The sequence below is a fragment of the Syngnathus typhle genome, linkage group LG18 (assembly GCF_033458585.1).
Source record: "Syngnathus typhle isolate RoL2023-S1 ecotype Sweden linkage group LG18, RoL_Styp_1.0, whole genome shotgun sequence".
Taxonomy (NCBI): Eukaryota; Metazoa; Chordata; class Actinopteri; order Syngnathiformes; family Syngnathidae; genus Syngnathus; species Syngnathus typhle.
In genome coordinates this window covers 5,653,186-5,676,086 of record NC_083755.1, presented here as the reverse complement: position 1 = coordinate 5,676,086, position 22,901 = coordinate 5,653,186, and the positions used below count along the sequence as shown (strand labels likewise).

Genomic DNA, 22,901 nt, shown 5'->3' with positions numbered 1-22,901 from the left:
GATTGTTCATACTCTGTTCTTTAATTACGGTCTGTCAATTTAAAACTGGTTAGATGTAATCCATAATGGATGTGATGCACAATAGCGCCACAAGAGGTCACTGTTCTACCAAGAGGCAGCTCATTAATTTCCGCTGACAGGAGGTGCCGATCCATTGTCGACTCGCCTATGTGCGTGTATTGTTGTACTGCACCGTCACGTTTATTCTCCATCTGCAAACCTTATTGAACAAGATCGAAGAAACGGTACGATTCAAAGGTCAAATAAGTGTTTTTCTTCGTCTTAAGGCAAGCGCGCTGTGTGGGTTGCGGTTGACGTCTGGAAGTAACTGCGAGGATTAACCAAGACCTGCCGCCGACACCAGCTGCACCGAGCCGAGTGGCATTCACAAGCCGCTCTCAGGAACGCGACTCGGGGATCAAGGTGAGCGGGCAAGTCCCTTCCATGGAGGGAACGTCGATCACCAAAACGGCCAATTTGTTATCATTGCGTTTTTGTCTTTTTTTTTTGTCTTTTTTTTTTCTCTCTCAGTAATTGTGTTTTATCGAACCTGTAAGTCCACAGTAACGCACAAATAGCTACATGTATTCCGCCCAATGTTTTTAAACAGGCTAAATAGTCTGCGTAATAAATAATAAATATGTATTGTGTGAGCATAACTGCCTCATTGCACCTGTCCAGTGACGTCATGTGTCGCCTTTACCCTGAAGTACAGTATTGATTATCCAATTACAACATTGGCAGTTTAGTCGTATTTTACATTATTACGGTTTTCTCAGCTGTAAACGTCGATATTTGAATATCCAAAGTATTTTTAAAAACGCTGGAGTGTGCGCATGCGCGCCTGCAGGGCACGTGCACAGTTGTTTTGGACCCCCATTGCATACATTGGCGTCGACGAAAACCGAATTCATAAGTGGTCATCGTCATATGAGTTTGAATGATGGGTTAATCCTGAACACAGGTCACATCTCAGTTATAAGAGGGTGTGCGCACTTGTGCAACCATATGATCTCAGTTGTATTCAATGTTTAAAAAGCACAAAAATGATCCTATATTCAACATATATCACATAAATTTCATTTTAAAGAGCCAATAAAGATATCAGTTTTTAATTTGGATGTTTGAGGTTTTAAGTCAAATTGGCTCTGAAATCTCTTGAGTGTAATGTTACAATTTTCCATGACTCCTGTGTTTTCTTAATGCAGTACTTAAAAAGTGTGTTCTTGACCTCAGATTCCCACGGCGGGATTTAAATATATTCTATTTAATCATAGAGGTACCTTTTTATAGCGCCATGTTTTGGTGTTATTCATAACAGTCGTCAGCATCGCTTGAACCTCCTTCTGACTGAATCATCTCTTAGTACTACGTACTATACGCAGTTAAAAATAGCACGTTTACTTTTAGAAAATGCTAAAAAAATATTTTTTTTAATTATATATTTTTTAATTATATATACCTTCTACTTCTTAAAATCTTTACCCCCTTCCCCGCATGCGTGTGTGTGTGTATATGTTAAGTGTACTGCTGCTAACACAGGAGTTTCCCCATTGAGGGAATAATAAAGGATTATCTTATCTTATCTTATCTTATGCTAAAATTATTCAAACGCCCCATACGCTCACACACACCAAAACATCTCAGCAACTAATGGATGGTCTGTCATGGGGGCATTAGTCGTGGTTGGTGAATACAAAAAAAAATTCTCCTGGGGGGATTCTCAGCTTGTTTCCTTGAGCCAGATGGTGCTATTCAGTATACATGACTTTCATTTTTTATTAGCTCCTCATATTCTATGGCGGTTACTTGATGTGTGGTGATGCTATGTGTTTATCTGGTTCATTATTCCGTTTTTAATTTCCCACTTAAATGTAGAATTGTTTGAGCTTTTTGTGGCTGCTATGCGAATATGCCATGTACTGTAAATCTGATCGACTCTAATTAAGCTAGTCACATCTTTAAATAGCATCAGTTTTAATTCCGTCATTATTTTACGCCATTTCCCCTGTTGCCATGGCAATGCACAGGGAGGGGAGGGGGGTAGTGAGGAGCCGCTCACAGTTGTCTTGGATACGGCAGTTTTCCCTGTAAAGTAATGAGAGGAGTTGAACCTGTGGGAGCACGGGGTTATTTTTAGGCCTGACGCCAAGCTCCATATGTGGATTAAGTCTTGTTTGGCCGCTGCTTTTGTGCATGTGTGTTGCGTGTTTACATGCTGCCGCCTTTAGGTGGTTGTTGTATGGATACCTGCAAAGGTCATAAAAAAAATACAAGCCAAAATGTGTCACCAGCAAAGAGCGATCAATCACAATCCAATTCATTTTACCATAATGCTAAAATGAGGGCATTAAAAAAAATAAAAAAAATAAAAAATTCATCGTCCCAACCATGTTTCAAGTTCCACAATTTCTGCTGAAATCCTTGTATTTATACTTTTAACAAGCTCCGCATTTCCCTGCGCAAACACAACATCCCTCGGGTGGAAGGAAGGAAGGCTCATGTGGCATTAAAGAGCAAATCCATATTGATTATTTTCCCCCAAAGCTCTTTAAGCATGTGATAATGTTAATCAATACATCAATACTTGTAGTGTAAACACATCTGTCGAACTGTATTCCTTGTTGTGCGATTCAGTGCGCACAATCATTTTAAATTTGAATCTGAGGTTCAGATATGTACACAAGTGTGACCCTACAGTGACATTGCTGTGGCTGCCGTAGCACTGCTTTTACCGTTGCGATATGTTGTCATAGCAACCAAAAATTTGCATCTTCTCCTGCCGCCATCTCCAGTTCAACAGCTGTGCACTTTCTTCATCCCTGTTATTGAAACCCACTCTCCTCGTGTCCGACCCGCCCACTTGACATATTGCCACTACTAGCAGTCTTTTTTTCTTCCCCCCAATCACGTGACTATTGATTATTCTCTGTTTGCATTCCTACATTACCAGGTCACCTGACGATCCAGTTTTGGAACTCCCGGTTTTGGTTCTCATGGTGCCTGATGTTAAATGGATCAATTAGAATCAACAGATCCTCTCTAAGCCAAACGTTGGCTGGCCTGCTCACTCACCCGCTTGTTCAATCTTTCCATCTGTTCGTAATATTCCCCCCCCACGGACACAAAGGCACTGACTGCAGGGACGTCTATTAATAGTTCCTAAGTGAGTTGGATCGCAGTTAATGTGGGTGGGAAGCTTGTTTAGGCAGATTGAAAACACGATAGTTGGGCCCTCTGTGATGGGAGGAAATAATTTTCTGCCAAAGTGCCTTCCTGCCGGAGATGTTGCAATCGTTTGCTAATCAATACTTGAGTTTTGTCTGGAGTTTTTCCCCTCTAATGTCTGTTTGCTCTTGCAGGTCACCTAGCAAATTTGCCGGAGGACACAAGGAAGACGTCCTAAAATGCCCGTGGCAACGACTTTTTCTGATACCGGTAAGTGGCTTTGTCAACATCCGCTCGCTATAACTGCAATTTGGCACGAGACTAAAATTATATTCGAGATATAACGGTCACTGTCGGAGAAGATCTCGACAACGCAGCGGTAGCTATCACGTTGAGCGCCTTGAGGAACGACCAAGACGTCAAAAGAGCCCGAGTGATAGTGAAAGCTTTGGAGCTAATCCCACACTCCAGACGTGGATTTCATCTCACCAGTTCTAATGTGACTTAATGAACTGGCGAATGGTTCGCTTCAACTCCCGTCTTAAATTAGTCACGCCTCAAGGATTTTTTTGATGCAATCTACGTCACAGGTAGGCTGAGAGACATGTGATTCTAGTTTGTTGAACCGCAAAAACACGGCGCCACCCATCAATTCTCCCTGCCGCTTATCCTGTAGTATTAGAGAACAAAAAAAATCCATTCTATCCGCATTCTAATGTTACTGAGTACTCTGTGTATTGTTTTGCTCTTAAGTATTCACACAAAGCAGTCAGGTTCAGAGGGAGCCGCTTAAAATGTGTGAGTTGTCCTCGAGCCAAGGGCTCAGTTTGGCATTACAAAACAAGCAGAGTAAGTATTTTTTTTATATTTCACAAAGCTTTTTTTTTTTTTTTAAAACAGACTTGAAGAGAGAAATGGAGAAACGGTCACTTATTCTCCGCCGTCCCTTAAATTCCTTCCCTCTGGCACAAAGAGAATTGTCGTTATTCTCGCCGCACGTCGGCGAGGCTCACGATTAGCGTTGACGTCTGCCCTGTTTGTTTATTGCTCATTTATGATTCTTCACAAGCCAGCTCAGTGCTACTCTTCTGCCCAGCTAACCCCCACAGGGAAGCCTCCAGGAAAATTGCCCAGCCCCCCCTCCTCCTCCTCCTCCCGAGTAAGCATCACACTTTCTATTTTCTTGCCCGCTCCCCTTTTACGTGTCGTTCGCTCTCTCTCTCTCTCTCCGGTCTACTCCTGCACACAAGCTTGTCGTCCGCATTCATTCATGCGAAGAAGAGGACGTTCAGTCAGGCGTGCGTAGCTCACACACTTACACGTCAAGAGCAGGTGGAGACGGAGGAAAAAGAGCCAGGAGCCGTTTGGCAGGAGGAGGAGGAGGAGGAGGAGGAGCGCAGCCTCACACACAGTATTGGGCGTCTTGCCGTGAGTGTATGTGTGTGTGTAGTGAGGTGTTGGTCACTATGGCTGGCAGTCTGTTTGGAAGACTCTCCCTTGAGGAGGGGGGCTCGGCCTTCTCGTTGGAGGGCCTGGAGATGAAGCTTGGGGAAGAAGGTAAGACCACCAGAAGTTGTCTACTTTGCGACATGTTCATCAGGATGACCTGGATGGATTTAATTAGCACAGGTACATGATATAAATGCAGCAAAGCCGTTAAGATCACGGTTAAGTCAATATCTGTTGCCACATCTTCGGTGACGATGACAAGTCGCGACAGAATAGGCCCCGGGGCGGCATTGGCATGCACGGGAGGAGCAAAAGTACAAGGGCGGCCGTGGATGCAGAAAGATGGCAAGAACGGAGTCGGGGGCGGTTGCATTGCATCGATTGTGTCGAGACAGAAAGTTAGCGCGTGCTTGCGGAAAGTTCTCTGATCTCTCCTCCAGGGACCGTTTCAACTGCGCGGCTGGATTGAGATCATCGGTCATTTCAAAACTAGAAATGTCGAACTACATTGGAGTTCCATAGACAACTATTCCTAATTGACAAATTAATATTGCATATTGTTTCATACCGCACATGAATATCCCCTGTGTTATTTATGCATCCATAAATTGGCTCGCGTGACCCACGTATGGGTTGGCGTAAATTGTTAAAGGCACGAACGTGCTTGCCAGATGAAGTTAGGTGGTGTCACGGCTCACGGCGTCCATTTAAATACGCATGAAGTTCCATTGTTGAAAGTGCATGTGCCACACTGGGTGCTGGCTTGCGACAAAGCCTGTCAATTGTAATGTGACTTGACAGCAGGGGCAGCCATAATGAATCCGGTTTTCAGGAGGGGGGGGTGGGAGCGTCTGAGTCCGTATATTCACCATGGGCTCATTCATATGCCATCATGCTGTAATCAGACACCAGGTCACATTGTTTACATCCGTTTGAAATCCTCCAATACTCAGGGTGTAACTCGGGCCGCTCGCTTTGCTTTCACTTTGTCGGTTTAGCCCATCAGAGATCGTTGCGGGCTCTCTTGAGAATAGGACAATTGAAATGGGCTCGGGCTCAGTCTACGTGATAATGTGCTGACACTTACAATTATTTCGCCCACATTGACCGCATGGCGATATATTATAGCGCTCGAGCTGCACACAAAACCGGACAGGCTTGTAAGAAAAAAGTTGATGGCGTTACGCGTTGGTGGGGATGAAATTCTTATTGTGACATTTGTGGCCGCATTGTAGTGTCGGGCAGCTTTAATGGCAGATGTGGCTGACCTTGAGTTAGCGTATAGCTAATTTTGGAGTCAGCCAGTCCTCCTTTAAATGCTTCCTGTTGCCTCAAATTTGTGTGCTATTTTGTAAGTTTGGCGACTAACTTATTATAATTGAATGACCTCAGAATGGCCATAAATAACTTTTGAAGGCCTCCACTTGTAATTGTTTTGTATTTCAGCTCCCGACCGATTGGCGTCAGCATGGAAAGTCTCAACACCTCATTAAGTCAGAAATGACTCATCCGGTGACTCAAACCACAAATAAATGTTACGGCCTCTCTCTTAGAAGCTAAAGCTGAGTTATTAATCACGTTATCTTGTCAGTTCGAATGACACTCTGCACCCCATTGTGGCTGCGAGGCCCCCTTGACAATCAGCCCTGCGCACCTCTCGGAGTCCCTTCACGGCGCTCCATAGCAACAAGGCAACCTTCACTAAATGCTTTGTAAGAGGTTCACGGTCTTCCCCTCCTGCACAAACAATAAGGGCCTCCGTGACATTGGCTTTAATTGTAGCCCTTCTCGGAGGGCACAACGGCTCCCTTTAATTTGCCATGCTTGTAATTGCTGAGTGATGCCAGAGGACATCACGCTGTTTTATCATCATTATTATTAGCGATCCTTCCTTTGAGGGTGTTTAGGAATCATGCGTTTATTGGTGAATTTACATCTCAATGGCTGAGCTGATAGAAGATGTTTAAATTGGGTATTGGTAAAAAGTGATTTACGTTGTGACGTTTGTTGGGTGTAGCAGAGAGCGTCACACAAAAAGTGTGATTAGAAAGAAGCTGATGTGATTAAAGAGACTTTTAAACGGAGTCTGGCGCTCTGATGTGCTCTGCAAGGTGCAAATCTGGCAATATGGAGCAGAACTCTTGTCAGAGGAGGCCAAGCACAAAGAAAAAGAGTTCGCTGCAGAAGCCTCGTGCAATTAGTAACTTAATTCACTTTGAAACAAAAGGAAGCGCTGCGTAATGATGAGCGATCAAGGTCGTCAGCTTCCGTCACTGTTATTGCCCGCCTGGCTTGTGTCTCGTTTGGAGACAGAGCCAAGATGTGACTTGTGTTCTTATTCCGACTTTGAGAGGCAGCTTAAGCTGCGCTACGGAAGAGAAGTGGGCATTGTTCACGTGCTTGTAATCACTCAAGCTCACAATGGAAATTTTGTCGAATAAAGTGTCAGTCTCCTCATTTTCTCTGTTGGGAATTGCGCCGGGTAGAAAAGCTCTGTAATTTTTTCTTGTACATGGATTCTGAATTTTCCTTCCAGTCGATATTTTCTAGTTGTAAGTAAATGTAGCACTTTGAGGCGACAGGCTCAGTAAACAATATTTGTCTCGACTGTGTAGCTGTAAATTCATTTCATTGGGAATTATATCATTATGTGTTTACACTGAAAGGACCCCAAACTGTTTGAATTTGGAGCGGGAATGAGTTCTTTTCTTCTTTGCGTCTTGTTTGCAGTCATGCATCAGGCTTTGGACACGCTGAGTGACAGCATCAGCTCGACAACTGCCAACGACCTGGACCTCATCTTCCTCAAAGGCATCATGGAGAGCCCAGTGGTGAGAGCCAAATCATAGTTGCCAGGAAGTTAGATGCATTTTGGTACTTTGTGAGAAGTCTTCTTCGACTATTTATTTCTGCAATCCAGTTAAAATGGGCCATTGAAGGCTTAGCAGCGTAGAAGCACCTTGGAGGAAATTTAGCGATGAACCGAAAGAGGCTAATCTGCTCAGGCATGCCGTGAGTGAAAGCGGCTCGTTGATTGATACAGGCACTTTTGACATCACTGGTAAATCCATAAACACTGTTGCGTGCCGAGCGAGGAAGCCAGATGGAGGGGGGAAAAAGGGATTCCGTGTGCGATGGTGAATTGCATTGATTGCCCGGCGCTCTTGATAGATTCAAGCAATTTAGCCGTGTACAGAATCAGATCAGTGATTGAAGTCATCAGAAGCGCAACATGAGAGCTATCGTGTGTCAATAATGTCATGACAAATGTGTGGATGCCATCTGCTTTCTCCTCATCCGTGCCAAGGCTCACGAGCGCTTTGAGGAGCCCAAGCTGGAGGCGGTGAGGGAGAACAACGTGGAGCTGGTCCAGGACATCCTCAAGGAGCTCAGCCCACTGGCGCACAGGAGCCAGGCAGCCGACGAGCTGGTCCGCATCCTGAAGGAGCCTCACTTTCAGGTGCGGAAAGGAAATTTCACCGTGATGATTGATTTGGAGATAGTGTTGGAGCCATCAACATTTTCTGTCATCCCTCGCCGCCTTAAAAGTCGCTCCTGGAGACTCATGACTCCGTGGCCTCTAAAAACTACGAGACTCCGCCTCCCAGCCCTTGTACTTTCATGGACGCAGCCCTTAACAACCAACCGGTGCCGCCTGACGCCGTGAGGATGGTGGGCATCCGCAAGGTGGCCGGCGAGCACCTGGTGAGTGGATGAGAAACCTGCACTGGATTTTCGGACGCAATTGCATTTTGCTCAGTACAAAACACTTGCGTGCAAAGGGAGTGACCTTCCGCGTGGAGAGCGGCGAGCTGGTGATCGCCAGAATCCTGCACGGCGGCATGATCGACCAGCAAGGTCTGCTCCACGTGGGGGACATCATCAAGGAGGTGAACGGCAAGGAGGTGGGCAACGACCCCAAAGTCCTGCAGGAGATGCTGAAGGAGGCGAGCGGCAGCGTGGTCCTGAAGATCCTGCCCAGCTATCAGGAGCCACACACACCCAGACAGGTCAGTCCAGACTATTGGTTGGAATCTTAGGTGGGACATTTCTTGGGAGAGATGGAAAATGAATTAGGCATTTATTTAATTAGCCTCACAAAACCTAATTCTGAATTGTATATTTTTTGTCACTTAACCAAACGCAAAGTGACCTTTTAATGGCCCAGAAATTGCAGTTTACGAAACAGACAGTTATCCAATTCGCTTGCCGTTGTACTCCTTGTCTGACATTTACTCCCATGTGATCAAATATGCAGCCAGCGTTTTAATATTATCATTTTTCAGCCAAGAGGAAAGTGGCTGCCAATTGTGTCTGGTCAGCCAATAAACATCAGCGCTCTGCTTAAAAAGCCTCTTTTTGTCCCGAGCCGAACCTCCACCAATATAGTTTGTGTGTGTGTGTGTGTGTGTGTGTGTTTTTTTTAATAATAATGATCATACATCACTGGAGTATTAGAAAAGGCGTCAAGTGCAGAAAGGGCAGGGAATGGTTTCCATGGCGATGCGTTTTGGCTCGCTCTGGCTGGAGTTGTCTGGCGCCTCTCTCCTTGTTTCTCTCTGTTGGTGTCCTATCATTGAACGTTGCGCTTATCAGCCTTAAACTGTGACGGAGAGTAGATTTGATTGTTCTTCTGCCAAATTCAATAACGCTCAGTCATGCGCGGAATTAATTAAAACAGTATGCAAAGTATGTGCCTGTTTGTTTTAAACTCCTTTGGAGATCATCACCATATGTCTTTCCAGGCTTTTGTCAAATGTCACTTTGACTACGACCCGTCGCACGATACCCTGATTCCATGTAAAGAGGCTGGACTGAGATTCTGCAGCGGAGACATTCTGCAGATTTTCAATCAGGAAGACCTGAACTGGTGGCAGGTCGGTACAGCCTCCCACACATGCGACACGACAGGGGGGGCCCCGTTTGTTGCTCTCAACTCGCGTCTTTTCTCAGGCCTGCCACATCCAGGGAGGGAGCGCCGGTTTGATTCCGAGTCAGCTCCTCGAGGAGAAGAGGAAAGCGTTTGTGAAACGAGATCTGGAGCTCGTCACTTCAGGTACGGCCGAGACGACACGCCTCCTCTCGGCGGCGCCCAAACAACAGAGCGAACGCTTCTCAATTATGCAGATTCGACCCCTTGCTGCATAAACACACAGGGAACAAAGACAACATCTGTTCCACTCGACGACATGCGTGCATTTTTCACCCGCGCTGTCACCTCTCCAGTCTGCCTGCGAGCGCCCCGAATTCTGGTAATGAGCACCAGCAGGACTTAAAGATGGCGGTTATTAAAATCCGCAGGGCTAGGATTTTGCATTGACGACCGATGTGCATCTTTTCACAAATAAAAATTGGCTGGCATTTTATCGATTACAAATAAAATGTGTTCTATACACCTTTCAAATAACGAACCACCTGGCCCATCTGTTCATTTTCAAATTGAAATGTGGCCCTTGAGCACAAACCTTGCCCAGTCTTGTTTCAAAATTTTGCACTCGTCAACGGAGAAAAAGCCAAGCTGTGCGGTGAGTCACAAAATAGCGCTTCACTTTTTGGAGAACAGCCACTGACATACTCTAAGAGCTCCTATCGTCCTATTCTAAAAGCAACAAATTCAAAATATTGCCAATGTCGTTCCAGTGGGGGAAGGAAAGCTGTAAACACAAAGGAGACCATTCCCTGGATCTAACTAGCTAACACAAAAGGACACGTAGAGAGCGTTTGTGCAGCGACATCTGGTGGTCATATATGCATATAACATCTGCTCTTATAACAGCTGACACTTTATGGAACGAGCTGGCAAAAACAAGCAATCTGTTTTGGTTTCTCACAGGACCTTTGTGTGCTGGAATGGGTGGCAAGAAGAAGAAAAAGATGATGTATTTAACTACCAAGAACGCAGGTACTTGAAATCCCAACACAAGAGGGTCTTGGACTGGGCTGCGTGTTAATTACAATTATTAATCTTTGAAAGAATTTGATCGTCACGAGCTGCGGATCTACGAGGAGGTCGCCAAGGTGCCCCCTTTCAGAAGGAAGACGCTGGTTCTGATTGGTGCGCAGGGCGTCGGGCGTCGCAGTCTCAAGAACAAGCTGCTGGTGCTCGATCCTCAGCGGTACGGCACCACCATCCCATGTGAGTGCAAATGTGCAATAACGTACTCAACTGCATGTCCTGATCATGTTGTTTCATCTCTTGAGTTGACTTTTGTGTCTCCAGTCACCAGCCGAAAACCAAAGGTTGACGAGACAGACGGTCAGATGTATTCCTTCATGACACGCAACGAAATGGAGTGTGACATCAAAAACGGCCGTTTCCTGGAGCACGGCGAATACGACGGCAACTTGTACGGTACGAAAATCAACTCCATACACGAGGTGACGGAAATGGGAAAGATCTGCATCCTGGATGTCAACCCCCAGGTAGGTGGAATCATGCACGAAAGTTACTTTTCAGGATAACGTGAACTCTTTGACTACAGCAGTAATCACGATTTTCTCCAAGGCTCTCAAAATCCTACGGACGTCTGAGTTCCTGCCCTACGTGGTGTTCATCGAGGCTCCCGATTTTGAGGTCCTCAAGGCCATGAACAGGTCGGCGATCGAGTCAGGAGTGGTCACGAAACAGTTAACGGTGAGTGCCAATGTAAAACTCAAGACAACCAAACGGCCTATACGCATCCCCCTTTTGATGTGCTCCCTTCAGGACTCGGAGCTCAAGAGGACGGTGGATGAGAGCGAGCGCATCAAGAGGGCTTACGGACATTACTTTGACCTCTGCATCGTCAACGACAGCCTAGAAGCCACGTTCCGAAGTCTCCGCTCCGCCATGGAAAAACTCTCAAACGGGCAACAGTGGGTGCCTGTCAGCTGGGTCTTTTGAGTTTCAGTGCACAGCTGTAGAACGGCGGACCATTCCCGTTGACACCCCTTCCCCCTTCATTCAGGGGGGCATAAATGTGAAGTGGTTTCTTTGGACCGACTTGGTGTTGTACTTAATTTGTCATCATTCTGTCGATATTGAAGCGGTTTTCGAGTTGGCTCTCGGTTTTTAGCGCGGTCGTGTGAGTGGGTGTGTGCTAAGCGCCAACTTGCTAAGAAATGTGTAGTATAGGGGCGGGACATAATTTGCTCCATATAGGGAGGCAAAAGAAAAACCAAACTAAACTTCCATCTTCCACTTGGAGCGTACTACTTGACTGTAGCCAGCAGGGGCCCTGTTGGTTCCGTCAACAACGGCAAGAAGCGATAGGACGTTGAGCGCTATCCACGTTACCTTTGCGGAGGAGTTCAGAACATTCAAAAATTGGCATTACAAATATTTTAAAATCAACATTTAATCAGTATTGATTGTTACTAGTAGTTGACCAAGAAAATGTAGTGGAATGGCCAGTTCTTGTAAAGAGTCATGTATTTTAGGTAGGTCAGTCATGGGTCGAAATCTTTTAGCCTTCCAAATTTCAAATACTTAACGTAGTGTCATGTTTACATTGAATTGTTACAAGACAGACGGTCACATACCAAATGTGATATTTGTATGAGATTCCATGTATTTTCCCACCCTAGCACCATATACTAGTATGATTGTATTTGTTAAGAAATGTGCTCTATTTGTATTTCGTCACTCATCTGGAAAATAGACAGCAATAGGAACCTATTGACACAATGCGACAGTTATCAATATCAACAAACTAGCCAATATTGACCACAACCTGTTGGGTTTACTGAGAATTGCAAAGCAGGTTAACATTAGAGAAGCAGATAGTAGACAAATGAATTTGAAGACAAACATTACAAATTTCAATCAGAGCTGATGTCGTTATTTGTCACATACAAGCAGTCCAGTACATATTTTGCCTTAACATTGTTTTAAAAAGCCAAGGATTTACTGAATATTTAAATACTTGTTGCACCAATACTGGCAACGTCTTCATATTTATTTTAAGTAGTGTAATAAAAACTATACCATCACTCAGACAAGTGTCGGTGTAGCTTTTTACATTTCAACTTTGATGCACAGTAACAAAAATCTATTGGTCATAGAAACGTTGGTGGGTGTGCGCAAGTGCTGGTCGAGGCGGTCCTCCAGTGATGAGGAGCCAGAGGCAGCGTGATGGGATACATCTCGTAGGCGGGAGGCGGGCCCCCTGGCCAAACGTTTGTCAGTTTGGGGTCAAACTGAAAGGAATTTCAACATTCTATAAACCGCTCAAGAATTCTTGACAATTTAACAGCCTATTAGTTTGTGGCTCAAGCACAGGCTAGTCTAAAATGAAATCCATGTGCAATCTGATAAGTTATATGTTACAGATCCTTATCAAGCACCAGGAGTGCTTTTTGAAACCATCGTGGCAGCAGACGAGGAGACCGACACTGGTGAGTTCAACACTCTCATTCTTCACAAATAAAGTCCCTAGTCCAAAGTTGTTCATTTAAGGTTTACCCACCAGTGAGTAAGGTGGCGGAAAATCAATGGTGCTGTAGCGTGGTGGGAGTCTCTCGTAATCTCTCGCCGTCCCCTCCTGAGCTTCTGTTAGCGAAATGGCTTGGATGGAGACGCCGCTGTCCTCCTGAGCGCTCGCCACGGTGATGTTATACACCGCTCTCTTCTTCCTGGCGTGCAAGTAGAAGCAGAGCAGCACCACGGCGATGGACACCACCAAGCTCGGGAATCTGGGAACAAGTTCTGGTCTACTTGGATCATGTGATTACTTTTGTGTTCTGCACTGTCTTGAGGTACGAGTTGAATTCATTATATGACCAAGCTCCTAACTTGAAACACTCTGAAATTGTTCCCCCCCCCCCCCAGTGAAATGAATCGAAAAGAAGAGCAAGAATATATGTATGTGAGTATTACTTTATTTTATTTTAAAAACTTTGTTCGTTAAAGCATTGCAACACAATTGGCAACTAACATCTCGTAAAACTTCTACTAAGTTGCCACACTCGTATCTCAAGACACTGCTGTGTTATTCGGCACGGCGGCTACTTACACATATTGAAATATATTCACGATGGTCATGGTCCCGCACACTGTTGAAAATGAAACCAAAAATATATATATAAATCGGATTGAATATGGTTATACAGTGTGTGCATTAGTTAGCGCATATCAAAACCGCAACGCGAATGAACATTTGCACAGCAAAGCCAATAAAACGATAAAGTGTCCATTTTCTTTACAACGTTAACTTTACCTAACAAAATAAATCAAGCGTGCTGCAAAAAATGTAAACACTACACAGCCTTGCAGGTTATTCAATGTCCCAACATTGTGTCACGCCTCCTTTTATGCAAACAAACTAGAACAGATCATATTTTTGTGACCCCACAACGACCCTGCAGGCTTTACACTGACAATTATATTTAAAAACACTAAGATGGGTGTACCATTGGAAATGTGTTTGTAACAGAAATGAGCAACATACTCTTTGGACCTTCATCCTATAAATTGGTAGCTCATTGTGCCTTTCAGTATCTACTGAGTTTTTATAACTCTATGAAAAACTTGAAACCAAATATATTTGACAAATATATACACTGCATATATTGAGTCTTACCTTATCGGGGAAGTCTTCACATAACCTAAAATGTTTTTCTTCTGTGTGTGGCTCCAAAAAGGTAATGTTAATGTGTTCCAAGCATAAGACAGGTTTTTATAGCGTTATTGTCTCATTTAAAGCCGCAGGACTTCCTGTTTAGGACATATCCTGGGTAGATGTCAGAAGTTTATGTTGCTCAATGAATGTGTAACTGTCCCACTTTAACAAAAGGAAAACATGTTTGATGCCACTAAGGTGCATTGACTCAACTGCATGACTGTATAATCCTGGCCTAAGACACTGCAGTCGTAGTAAATGTGCTAGACGCCCTCTAGTGGTTGTGAGCAGTATAGGTGATGACATCAAGGACATTGATGGCAAACTCAATATCGTATTTTTGCTCTGGAAATAAGATAAACAAATGTTTGTAGCAATTTATTTTGCTAGAGAAATTATCCATATATAAAATGATGTAGCAGGATATCCTTGTGATGTATTCTTTTCTCCTATGTGTGCAAAAATTGCCTAGAGTGCCTTTTTGATTAAAAAGTACAACCACAAAAAAGGATAGTAAATCAAGACCCTTTGGCAAATAAAAGCTTATAATCAGCTTTCATTCCTGGGCCAACTACACATAATGAAAATATGCTCCTAAATTACCGAATCGTGATTGCATGATAATGACCAATTCCCTTTAGGCTCAGCCCCTGCACGGCATGTAAAAAGTAATCATGACGTGCTGAGATAAGCATTTAATAAGTATATTATCACTGTCACTTGTCATCACAGTTTTTTTAAGGACTTGCTGAGTAGAAACAATTCTAACAGAGACCTAATAAGGAAGGAAGGAATGAGTCAATGAAGGAGAAAGTGAGGAATCCGTTTGAACTTGTCGCTATGGAATGTCATGGGGCCAGTGTTGAAACATGTTGAAGATATCTCTGCTGCTGTTCTATAGAACAAATCTAGGATATGACCTGTACATTGTCATACTGTATATTGTAAAACTTTCAAACAATTATTGCCCTGCCATTGGCTGGCATTCGGTTCAGCTGGAACTGGCGACAGCTCATCCACGAACAAACAAAAAAAAAAGTTAATGTAGCAGAGGGGGAGGAGGTGGGGGCAAAATACTAGAAGTGGTAGTGGGCGGCGGTGGTGGTGGAGGAGGAGGAAGAGTGGCAGCTCCCGCCACAGATGCAGGAGGAAGAGAAAAAGCTCCTGCAACTGGAGGAGGTGGAGGGGGAAGTGAGTCCGGTGAGCAGAGGTTGCTTGGTGGTGGTGGTGGTGGTGGTGGCAGACATGTTGGTGAGGTCAAAGAAGGTGGAGGGGGTAGTCCGCCGTCCAAACTGGTAGAAGGAGGAGGAGGAGGAGGGGGTGGAGGAGTAGACGAACCGGCATCAATTGTAGCTTGAGGAGGAGGTGGGGGGAGGTCATCAGTGAGGTTAACTTCAGCAGGCAAGGTGGGGACTGATGGCAGAGGCACAGCGATGCCTTGGTTGGATCTAAACAAACACAGAAATGTATTCATTGTATTGTATTCAACCTTGGCACATGCATTAAAAAATATATATTTGTTGACATACATGGGGGCATCTGCATTGCTCTGCATGCTGTCAGTAGTCCCTGTCCTGCTTCTGGGGGGCTCTTGAGAGACCTGTGAGGGGGTCACCAGAGGATGTTCCGCCTTACAAGCAACATATGACATTCGACATGTGACCTTTAAAGTTACCTGGAAACTGTGTCCAGTGGTGTCCAAGCAAGAGTATGATATGGGGAGTCGTGAATAGCCTCTCTCCAGTTCCTTTCCCGAAGTGGGCGGAGCCACAAGAGCGGCATGTGTGTTTTTTTTGGATGTAGTGAAGATGCTGATTTCTCTCCTGGCTACTTTCTCGTAGTGGATGGAAGCAGCCTGGACCAAAGGCGGGGAAAAACACTGTACTTTGAGTAGGACTGGTGGAAAGCAGGCACTGGAAATGTTTCCATGGCTAACGGCGCTTCTTACCAGTGACATGAGATTAACTGAGGACTCCATGTTCTTGACCTGAATGGCCTGGGAGTCGAGAAGTCGGAGCAGCAAAGTGGCCACGCTGTTGATTTGATAGGTGACGCTTGCCAACGCTTGCGTGGTCAAAGCTTTGGCCTCCTCAAGAGCCTTTGTTGGCTCATCTGCCTGCAGAATTTCATTACAAACACCTCAAAGAGTACTCCGATTACTTTGCAATGCCATTATTTTATTTACGCTACATAATATTCCATGTACTCAATGGATTGACAGTCTGCCTCAAAACGAAGCATCAAGCATCATTATGTAATTTGTTAGAGACCTATCTTGTGTGTACCTAATGAAGTGTCCTGCATGTTTGAGTGGATGGTAAAAGCTCATTTGTCACCTGCAGGTAGTTGTTTTCGCAGTAGTCTGCAACTTGTTGCAGGTTGCTCTGGTTCTCAATCAGCTTCTTCCTGGCCGTTGGCGCCTCTTCAAAAATTTGAGAAATAACCTGAGAAACGTTTTTCGTGTCCGCCATTGCCCTTTAAAAGTGTTTTAAAAATCCTTTACTTCAGACTACTTCATGTTGCTACTTGAAGGAGGAGGATGGTTGTGGTTCTAGGTTCTGACTGGCTGAGGAAGGCGGGACTAAAGGGAGGGGGGGTCTATTTTGCACTCCTTGAAGGAATTTTAAGCAAACTTCATTGTTGGGAAGAATTGATTTATCACACGCAGAATGAAAATTTGCAGAAGCAGCAACATTGATGCATGGGAGAGAATTGTCAGAATAATTTACACATATATATTCATGTTTGGCATGTGTTTTTGAGATTGACAAATATGTGAGATTTACAATTTGTTAATCTCGTGTGAGCATTTGCAAAAATTTTATTTTGCTTGTGAATTTTTGGATGGACGTTCGCGGATCAACGGTCACGTACACTTTTCGTGTCCCGAAAAACAATGTATTTTCGATTGTAAATATCAAACTAGCATCTTCTATGCTATTACATTTAAAATGAATTCCAAATCACAAACTTTTACTTGTCTTTTGTAGTCACCTAATTTTTTGTCCCAATGTGATTGCCGTCCAGAAGAGATCATCTGCGCGTGCGCAGTACCTGGCGCAGGTGCTGCAAATTAGTGCAATAGGTGAGTAATAGCTGCCGTCGACTGGAAGCCCGAGCACGAGATTTTACTTTACAATCACTCTATTGAAGTTTAAAATTCAATTTAAGCAGCCCAATTGCCTTAAAAAAAATAGCACCGGTCGTCGCCGTGTTCGTTGAGGCATATCCAACATGGCGGTAAGTAGATGACGTAACACGCGCCGTTCAAATTCTGCAGCTTTCACACACTTTCACTCCACGCGCTCAAACATTTGGTGCATTTTCTCAAACAGATGCGTCATTTTGATGAGATTTTGAGATTCACAAACTTATGCGGGATTTCGAAGTGTTTTTCATTTTGTTTTATATCCACCAAATAATGCGCGATTTTTTTTTATGGCTTCCAGCGAGCATGCGCAGAAAAAGGTTGACTTGGATTGGTGGACCTCACGGCACGCCCTGCGCAGATTCATCAAGTGCAGCAGTGCACAGGTGCGACCGACCGCGTGGGACCTACTCAGGTAAATGAGCACACAAGTAAATGTTTGGCGTTTATTGCCGTTTCTCACGATATTATTTTGCTTGTTGCAGGGTTTTCACGCTCGAAGGACACAATAGCGTTTGAGGTTTGAGTGTCTCGTCGCAATTTATTTCCATTTATTTGATTTAGCATATTGAGCTTGTTTATTTTTCCACTGAAGAGTTTCTTTTTTGTGCTGCCCAGCTTTTTTTTTTTCTCCCCCTGATTAATATGTATTTCAAATGTTTTATATGCATGTCGACTGCTCACCCCCCATTTTCCTATTTGTGGTAGCTTGTTCATTCTAATGCAATTCATTTCTTTTGACTGTTTGTTAATTTGCAAATAATTTGTTTAAACACCGAATGTGACAAAATACTACAAAAACTTTCGGCTGCAAATATAGCCCAAAAAATCACGTCTGAATTCCTCCACTCCCTGCCGGTTGACACGCGAACAACGCACACCCCGAAACATTTAGCAAGCATTAATTGTTCTGCTTCGCGGTTGGATTTGGTACCCCATAGTCGTTCTGTTGCCAATTTTGGACTTTAACTTGGATAAATATGTCCAAATCTTTACTCGTATTGCTAACATGAGGTAGAATGTCAGTAACAAGTACTTTGGAAGCTATTTGATGGATTAAGTTGATGCTAATTTGCTATATCCTCTAACGGCGTTGTTCCGGGTGTTTGTAGGTTGCTGCATCTAGATGGCTTTCAAAACCCGGACGCATTGTCTTTAGAAACTGCAGCCTTAGACAAAAGTAACTTGTATGTAATGGCTGTTTTTTTGTTTTTGTTTTTTGTCCCCTGCAGAACTAAAACTGGATGCAGCGAGCAGGACAACCTCAAACTGGGGATCCCCGCCTGTGGACAGTGACGAGAGGGGTCTCAGAAATGAGGAGGACACTCCTAAACATGTGAAAAAAAATTAGTTAGTGTTTCTGTGCCTAAGATGGGAATGGGTCCTTTTTTTTGTTTGTAGATGAATGCTATAGTATAAATGTAGTTACCAGCACTCAATTTATGGCGCCTTGCATATTTTTCCAGGGTTGAAGAGGAGCAATGAGGAAAGGACCAATTCCACACCCAGTCAAGAATCAAGCAGCATGCCAATGTGGACATGTCATGTGTGGGGATCATTTGACCAGGAGGGGGCAGTGTTGCGCTCTGGTTGCCTTTGGTTATGGGTGCACGCCGGAAAGGTTGCCTTGAAATGAGGGCAGGTGTTTAAGGGTCTGATGGTTGGACTTGCTTAAGAGGTGCGCTGGAGTTGTAGTTGAGGTTGTGGCTTGTCTGGATCCAGAGCAGCGTTGTCTTGTGCGAGGATAGCGGTTGAAAGCCGGCCGGCGCTTTGGGGGAGGACTTCAATTTTTGCACACGCGAAGCCCTTTGAGACTTGACTGTGGGCAATGGAAATGAGCTTGACTTGACTCGGTCCGTCACACCGATCGACACAACCAAATCCTTGTCGTGTTTCACCCCTTTTGTTTCAGGTTTTGTGGAGGAACCAGCTTGGGTACCAATAGCAGAAGCCCAATGCCCAAGTTTGCTGTAAGAGCAGCGATGTCTTGTGCTAGGATTGCTATTGACGGCGCATTGTAACCTTTGTGTCCATCGACTACACTTGTTGACTATTGTAACATTTTGTCATTTTCTAACCTACCACTGTCGTACTTGCCTTCTTTGTTCTCCCCTCAGTGTAGGGCGACGTTGGAGCGAGCCGGTCCTGAAATTCAATTTTGCAATATGACTTGTAACATTTTTTTTTTCTAGCCTACCACTGTTGTACTTGCGTTCTTTGTTCCCCCCTCGGTGTAGGGCGGCGTTGGAGCCAACTGGTCAACGAGGTTCCGGAAACACAAACAAAACTTTGCCGTGGCGCCAAATGTCCAATTTTGCGATGTGACTTGTTGACTAGTGTAACATTTTGTCTTTACTGTCATACTTGGGTTCTTTGTTCTCCCCTCGGTGTAGGGAGACGTTGGAGCGAGCCGGTCCCGAATGTCCAATTTTGCAATACGACTTGCAACATTTTGTCATTTCCTAACCTACCACTGTCATACTTGCGTCCTTTGTTCTCCCCTTGGTGTAGGGCGGCGTTGGCGCGAGCCGGTCCACGAGAAACCACTGGTCGAGGGTCCTCAAGACATAATGACGCGAGCAGCGCACAACTCATTGCATGTTCTGCCTTTTGCAGACTGGACGCAAAAGGGGGGGACGCACGGCCCGACCCGGCGATGGTAACCAAGAGTAGGTACCTGCTGTGATCAAGTAAGCAAGTGTGACCTCCAACTTGGGGTGCTCTGAGTTTCACATTGTTTCTGCAGATGGCGACCGCGGCACGATCGGATCAGAAGCTGTGGCATCACTGAAGTATCCTGCAGCCAGCCAGGTTCTGAGGGAGACCCGCTTCCCTGGAGGCGTTGAGCTTCAATGCGTGAAATTGATTTTTTTTTTTCCTTTTTTCAATTCACACCAGTGGTGTCCAAACGTCTGAGTGCCGCATACGGAAACAAATTCCTAATTGTTTGACACAAATTCATTAAACACGCAAATCAATCATGACATTTTGCTCTAAATATTTTGTGCTACTGCTACAAAACTGTGTTTATTAAGGTCATTCATGTGGTGTCTTGATAAACCGGACGTAGACATAGCAAAAATGAGGATAAACTACTACTGTATATCTGCGTGAAAGTTTGAACAGATGATTTGACTTGTAAACATATCTTAATATTTTGATGCCGTTCATCAGTAGTATTTTGGCGCTCTCCTAGTGGCCTGTGGGAAATAGCCCCTAGGCTGCCGTTTGAACACTAATGGTGATGTGTAGGGCTGCACGTGTATTGGAAAACTGCAATATGGTGGTATGTTATTGACATGCACTTAAAGAAAGAAAATATGTTTTTTTTAATGTGACCTAATGAAACGAGCTCGGTTTCCTTGCTTGTAATTATTTTAGATGACAAGTCATTGATGCAAGTTAACATCTAACTGAGCACATTCAGTTCAAATCAATTCTATCCCAAGTTTTTGCATGACTTTGCTCGATGCAATGGTCTGGCCCAGTACTGCCATATCACTGGTTTTTCAATATGTTGTGCAGCCTTGATTGAGTGCAAGCGCGCAGCAACGGCAAGCGACCGCGCAAGCGAGACTTTTGTGCTTGTCTTGAAAGGTGAATGAGAAGCTGCACAAAACGAAGAGCCGGCGGATGGAGGTCACGAGAGATTGGCGAGCAAAGGAAGAAATCACCCCAAGAAAAGCAGTCTCCATGTGAAGAAGAGGAAGTAGCCTGATGCATGGCTGGCCGGAGGTGACATGACAATCAAATGTACAAGGAGAGCATACACTCTTTTTTTTAATTTACGTAGTTTCCTTATTTGTCCCGCAGGGCTCGCTCACGTGGCGTCGGAGGGACTAGAGCAGTTCCTCAAATGAAGATGAGTACCATCTGCCGGTCACTGAGTACGTTGACAGAAGTGAACCGCATGCAACGGAGTGCCGTCTTTCTTTTTGCAGTTGTGCGAGGCAGAGGAAGGGTGCAAACGTCAAACAGGCCCGGAGCGGACCCGAACCTTCTGCAGACCTTAGCCCGTGACGAGCGGCCAACATGAGGCGGGTGCAGATGCGGCGAGGCTGGGTGGGCAAAGCAGCCAACATTTAGGGAGAGTATGACTTTCTTTTTTTTCCTTTTGCACTTTCTTGCCCTCCTTCCACTTTCTCACTGGGTGTGCACACTGTCTGTCTGCATGATGCTTCTCTTTCTTCCAAGTGCTGTTGTTGTGCAATATTGTTTTAAAGTGTTTTTTTAATACATAGAGTGAACTGTAAAGTTTGTACTGTAATTGTGTGCCTCTGTACCTGAATTAAATTGTTAACTGAATTTAAGTGGTCCATTTTCAACATTGGCCTGTGTAGTCTAGCTGTGCGTAATGAGGTGAATGTCAAGTAGACTGACACACATAGATGCAAATGACAAGCGTGTCAAAGCGTAAAAAGTCGGCGTTGCAACCCATGAAGTATGTCTTTGGCAAACCTTTTTGCAACCCTGCTGTAAAATGGCCACTGAATTCAGAATCTGGCTCTGTTTTGGTGCACATTTTTTGTACGAGTAAAAGCCTTTATTTTATTGAAGTCCAAGCCTGTTTTTCTTTTTGCGGTTAGATTTGTCATGCGGGGTGTTTCTGTGAATAAAGTTAACTTTGGTGTGTTTTGTTTCTGTGGGTGGTCTTTGTAAATAAACTTTGGTGTGTCAGTTGTCATGCACAATGTGCCTCAGTTGACGCTGCATCTCGAATATGAAACTAATTACAAGTTTGGTTCCAGGTCATGAAGTCTTCATTTGCAGTCTGAGTACGAGGAACGCCTGTCCACTATACAGTGGAGAGGGCTGCCAAAGTGAATTTATAAGCATTACATGCAACTTCCAGAATCTGGGCCTTCAATTCAAAGCACTTAGTCTCATGTTGTTTAACAACACGGCCAACCTTGCTACCAGTACTGTGATAGCATCCAGTTCAGAGTTAAGTCTGCAAAAACACGTGAGTAAAGGTCACACCGTAACCTGTTTAGATGGTGTTCAAGTGAGCCAGAAAGAGGTGATCTCATTACCGGCGTCTTTATTAAATTGGCTTTTGTAGACAGCTTAGTTGGATTCCGAGGGCTGCCATCTAATGGTGGCAAACTTGCCCTAACCTGTCCGACGCACCATTTACTTATATGCGAAAATACTTCATTTTTAACTTTAAACTACACTATTAAAAATGCTACCTGTCTCTCCAATGCGCATGTGTAAAAAAATACAAAGCAATGACATTAATTTGCATTACTTCTACTAAACACCTGCTACAAATATGTGATATTGCTGCAGTAAAAAATACAAAGCAATGACATTAATTTGCATTACTTCTACTAAACACCTGCTACAAATACGTGATATTGCTGCAGATATCTTGTTTCTTTAGCTTGAGAAAGTTTTTCTAGCACTCGCTGTACTCGAACCCGTATCTGCGGGTTGTACTGTCGCGCGTCGAACCGCTCGGCCATCAGTGCTGCGAAACCACACCTTTGGCCTACGTGTCCTCAACAATGCAGCCTTTTGCGCTGGAGTAAATG

At 44.4% G+C, this 22,901-nt stretch overlaps 2 protein-coding genes across 7 annotated transcripts; one reads left to right on the top strand and one right to left on the bottom strand.

Moving 5' to 3' along the window:
- The first annotated feature begins 135 nt into the window (after positions 1-135).
- Positions 136-21,996, top strand: mpp2b (MAGUK p55 scaffold protein 2b). Of its 3 annotated transcripts, XM_061265008.1 has the most exons (19): positions 364-423; positions 3,363-3,438; positions 4,265-4,327; positions 4,419-4,725; positions 7,348-7,448; positions 7,925-8,077; positions 8,167-8,322; positions 8,400-8,627; positions 9,363-9,494; positions 9,571-9,673; positions 10,451-10,519; positions 10,592-10,753; positions 10,838-11,040; positions 11,123-11,251; positions 11,324-13,353; positions 13,427-17,779; positions 17,850-20,033; positions 20,111-21,099; positions 21,178-21,996. In XM_061265008.1, exons 4-15 carry the CDS (start codon positions 4,605-4,607, stop codon positions 11,498-11,500), a joined length of 1,734 nt encoding a protein of 577 aa, XP_061120992.1. In that variant the 5' UTR covers positions 364-423; positions 3,363-3,438; positions 4,265-4,327; positions 4,419-4,604; the 3' UTR covers positions 11,501-13,353; positions 13,427-17,779; positions 17,850-20,033; positions 20,111-21,099; positions 21,178-21,996. The 3 variants fall into 3 exon arrangements, with proteins under 3 accessions (XP_061120989.1, XP_061120992.1, XP_061120991.1); XM_061265005.1 differs by lacking the exons at positions 4,265-4,327; positions 4,419-4,725 and having other exon boundaries at positions 136-423; XM_061265007.1 differs by lacking the exons at positions 364-423; positions 3,363-3,438; positions 4,265-4,327; positions 4,419-4,725 and adding an exon at positions 3,448-3,758.
- On the bottom strand, positions 11,937-16,688 carry abi3b (ABI family, member 3b). 4 transcript variants are annotated; one of them, XM_061265026.1, is made up of 7 exons: positions 16,553-16,688; positions 16,165-16,332; positions 15,746-16,071; positions 14,178-15,664; positions 13,611-13,650; positions 13,065-13,290; positions 11,937-12,795 (listed from the first exon to the last, which is right to left on the bottom strand). In XM_061265026.1, exons 1-4 carry the CDS (start codon positions 16,685-16,687, stop codon positions 15,256-15,258), a joined length of 1,038 nt encoding a protein of 345 aa, XP_061121010.1. In that variant the 5' UTR covers position 16,688; the 3' UTR covers positions 11,937-12,795; positions 13,065-13,290; positions 13,611-13,650; positions 14,178-15,255. The 4 variants fall into 4 exon arrangements, with proteins under 4 accessions (XP_061121010.1, XP_061121011.1, XP_061121012.1 ...); XM_061265027.1 differs by having other exon boundaries at positions 13,065-13,650; positions 15,746-15,846; positions 15,892-16,071; XM_061265028.1 differs by having other exon boundaries at positions 13,065-13,650; positions 15,746-15,816; positions 15,892-16,071.
- Positions 21,997-22,901: the final 905 nt, after the last annotated feature.

Excerpts from the sequence above, each read along its gene's own strand:
- abi3b (XM_061265025.1), bottom strand. The coding sequence starts at position 16,687 with ATGGCGGACACGAAAAACGTTTCTCAGGTTATTTCTCAAATTTTTGAA. Across the intron at positions 16,333-16,552 it reads GCGAAAACAACTACCTGCAG|GCAGATGAGCCAACAAAGGC; the intron begins GTGACAAATGAG and ends GAAATTCTGCAG. Across the intron at positions 16,072-16,164 it reads CAGTTAATCTCATGTCACTG|GCTGCTTCCATCCACTACGA; the intron begins GTAAGAAGCGCC and ends CCTTTGGTCCAG.
- mpp2b (XM_061265008.1), top strand. The coding sequence starts at position 4,605 with ATGTGTGTGTGTAGTGAGGTGTTGGTCACTATGGCTGGCAGTCTGTTT. Across the intron at positions 8,323-8,399 it reads AGGTGGCCGGCGAGCACCTG|GGAGTGACCTTCCGCGTGGA; the intron begins GTGAGTGGATGA and ends TTGCGTGCAAAG. Across the intron at positions 10,754-10,837 it reads GTACGGCACCACCATCCCAT|TCACCAGCCGAAAACCAAAG; the intron begins GTGAGTGCAAAT and ends TTGTGTCTCCAG.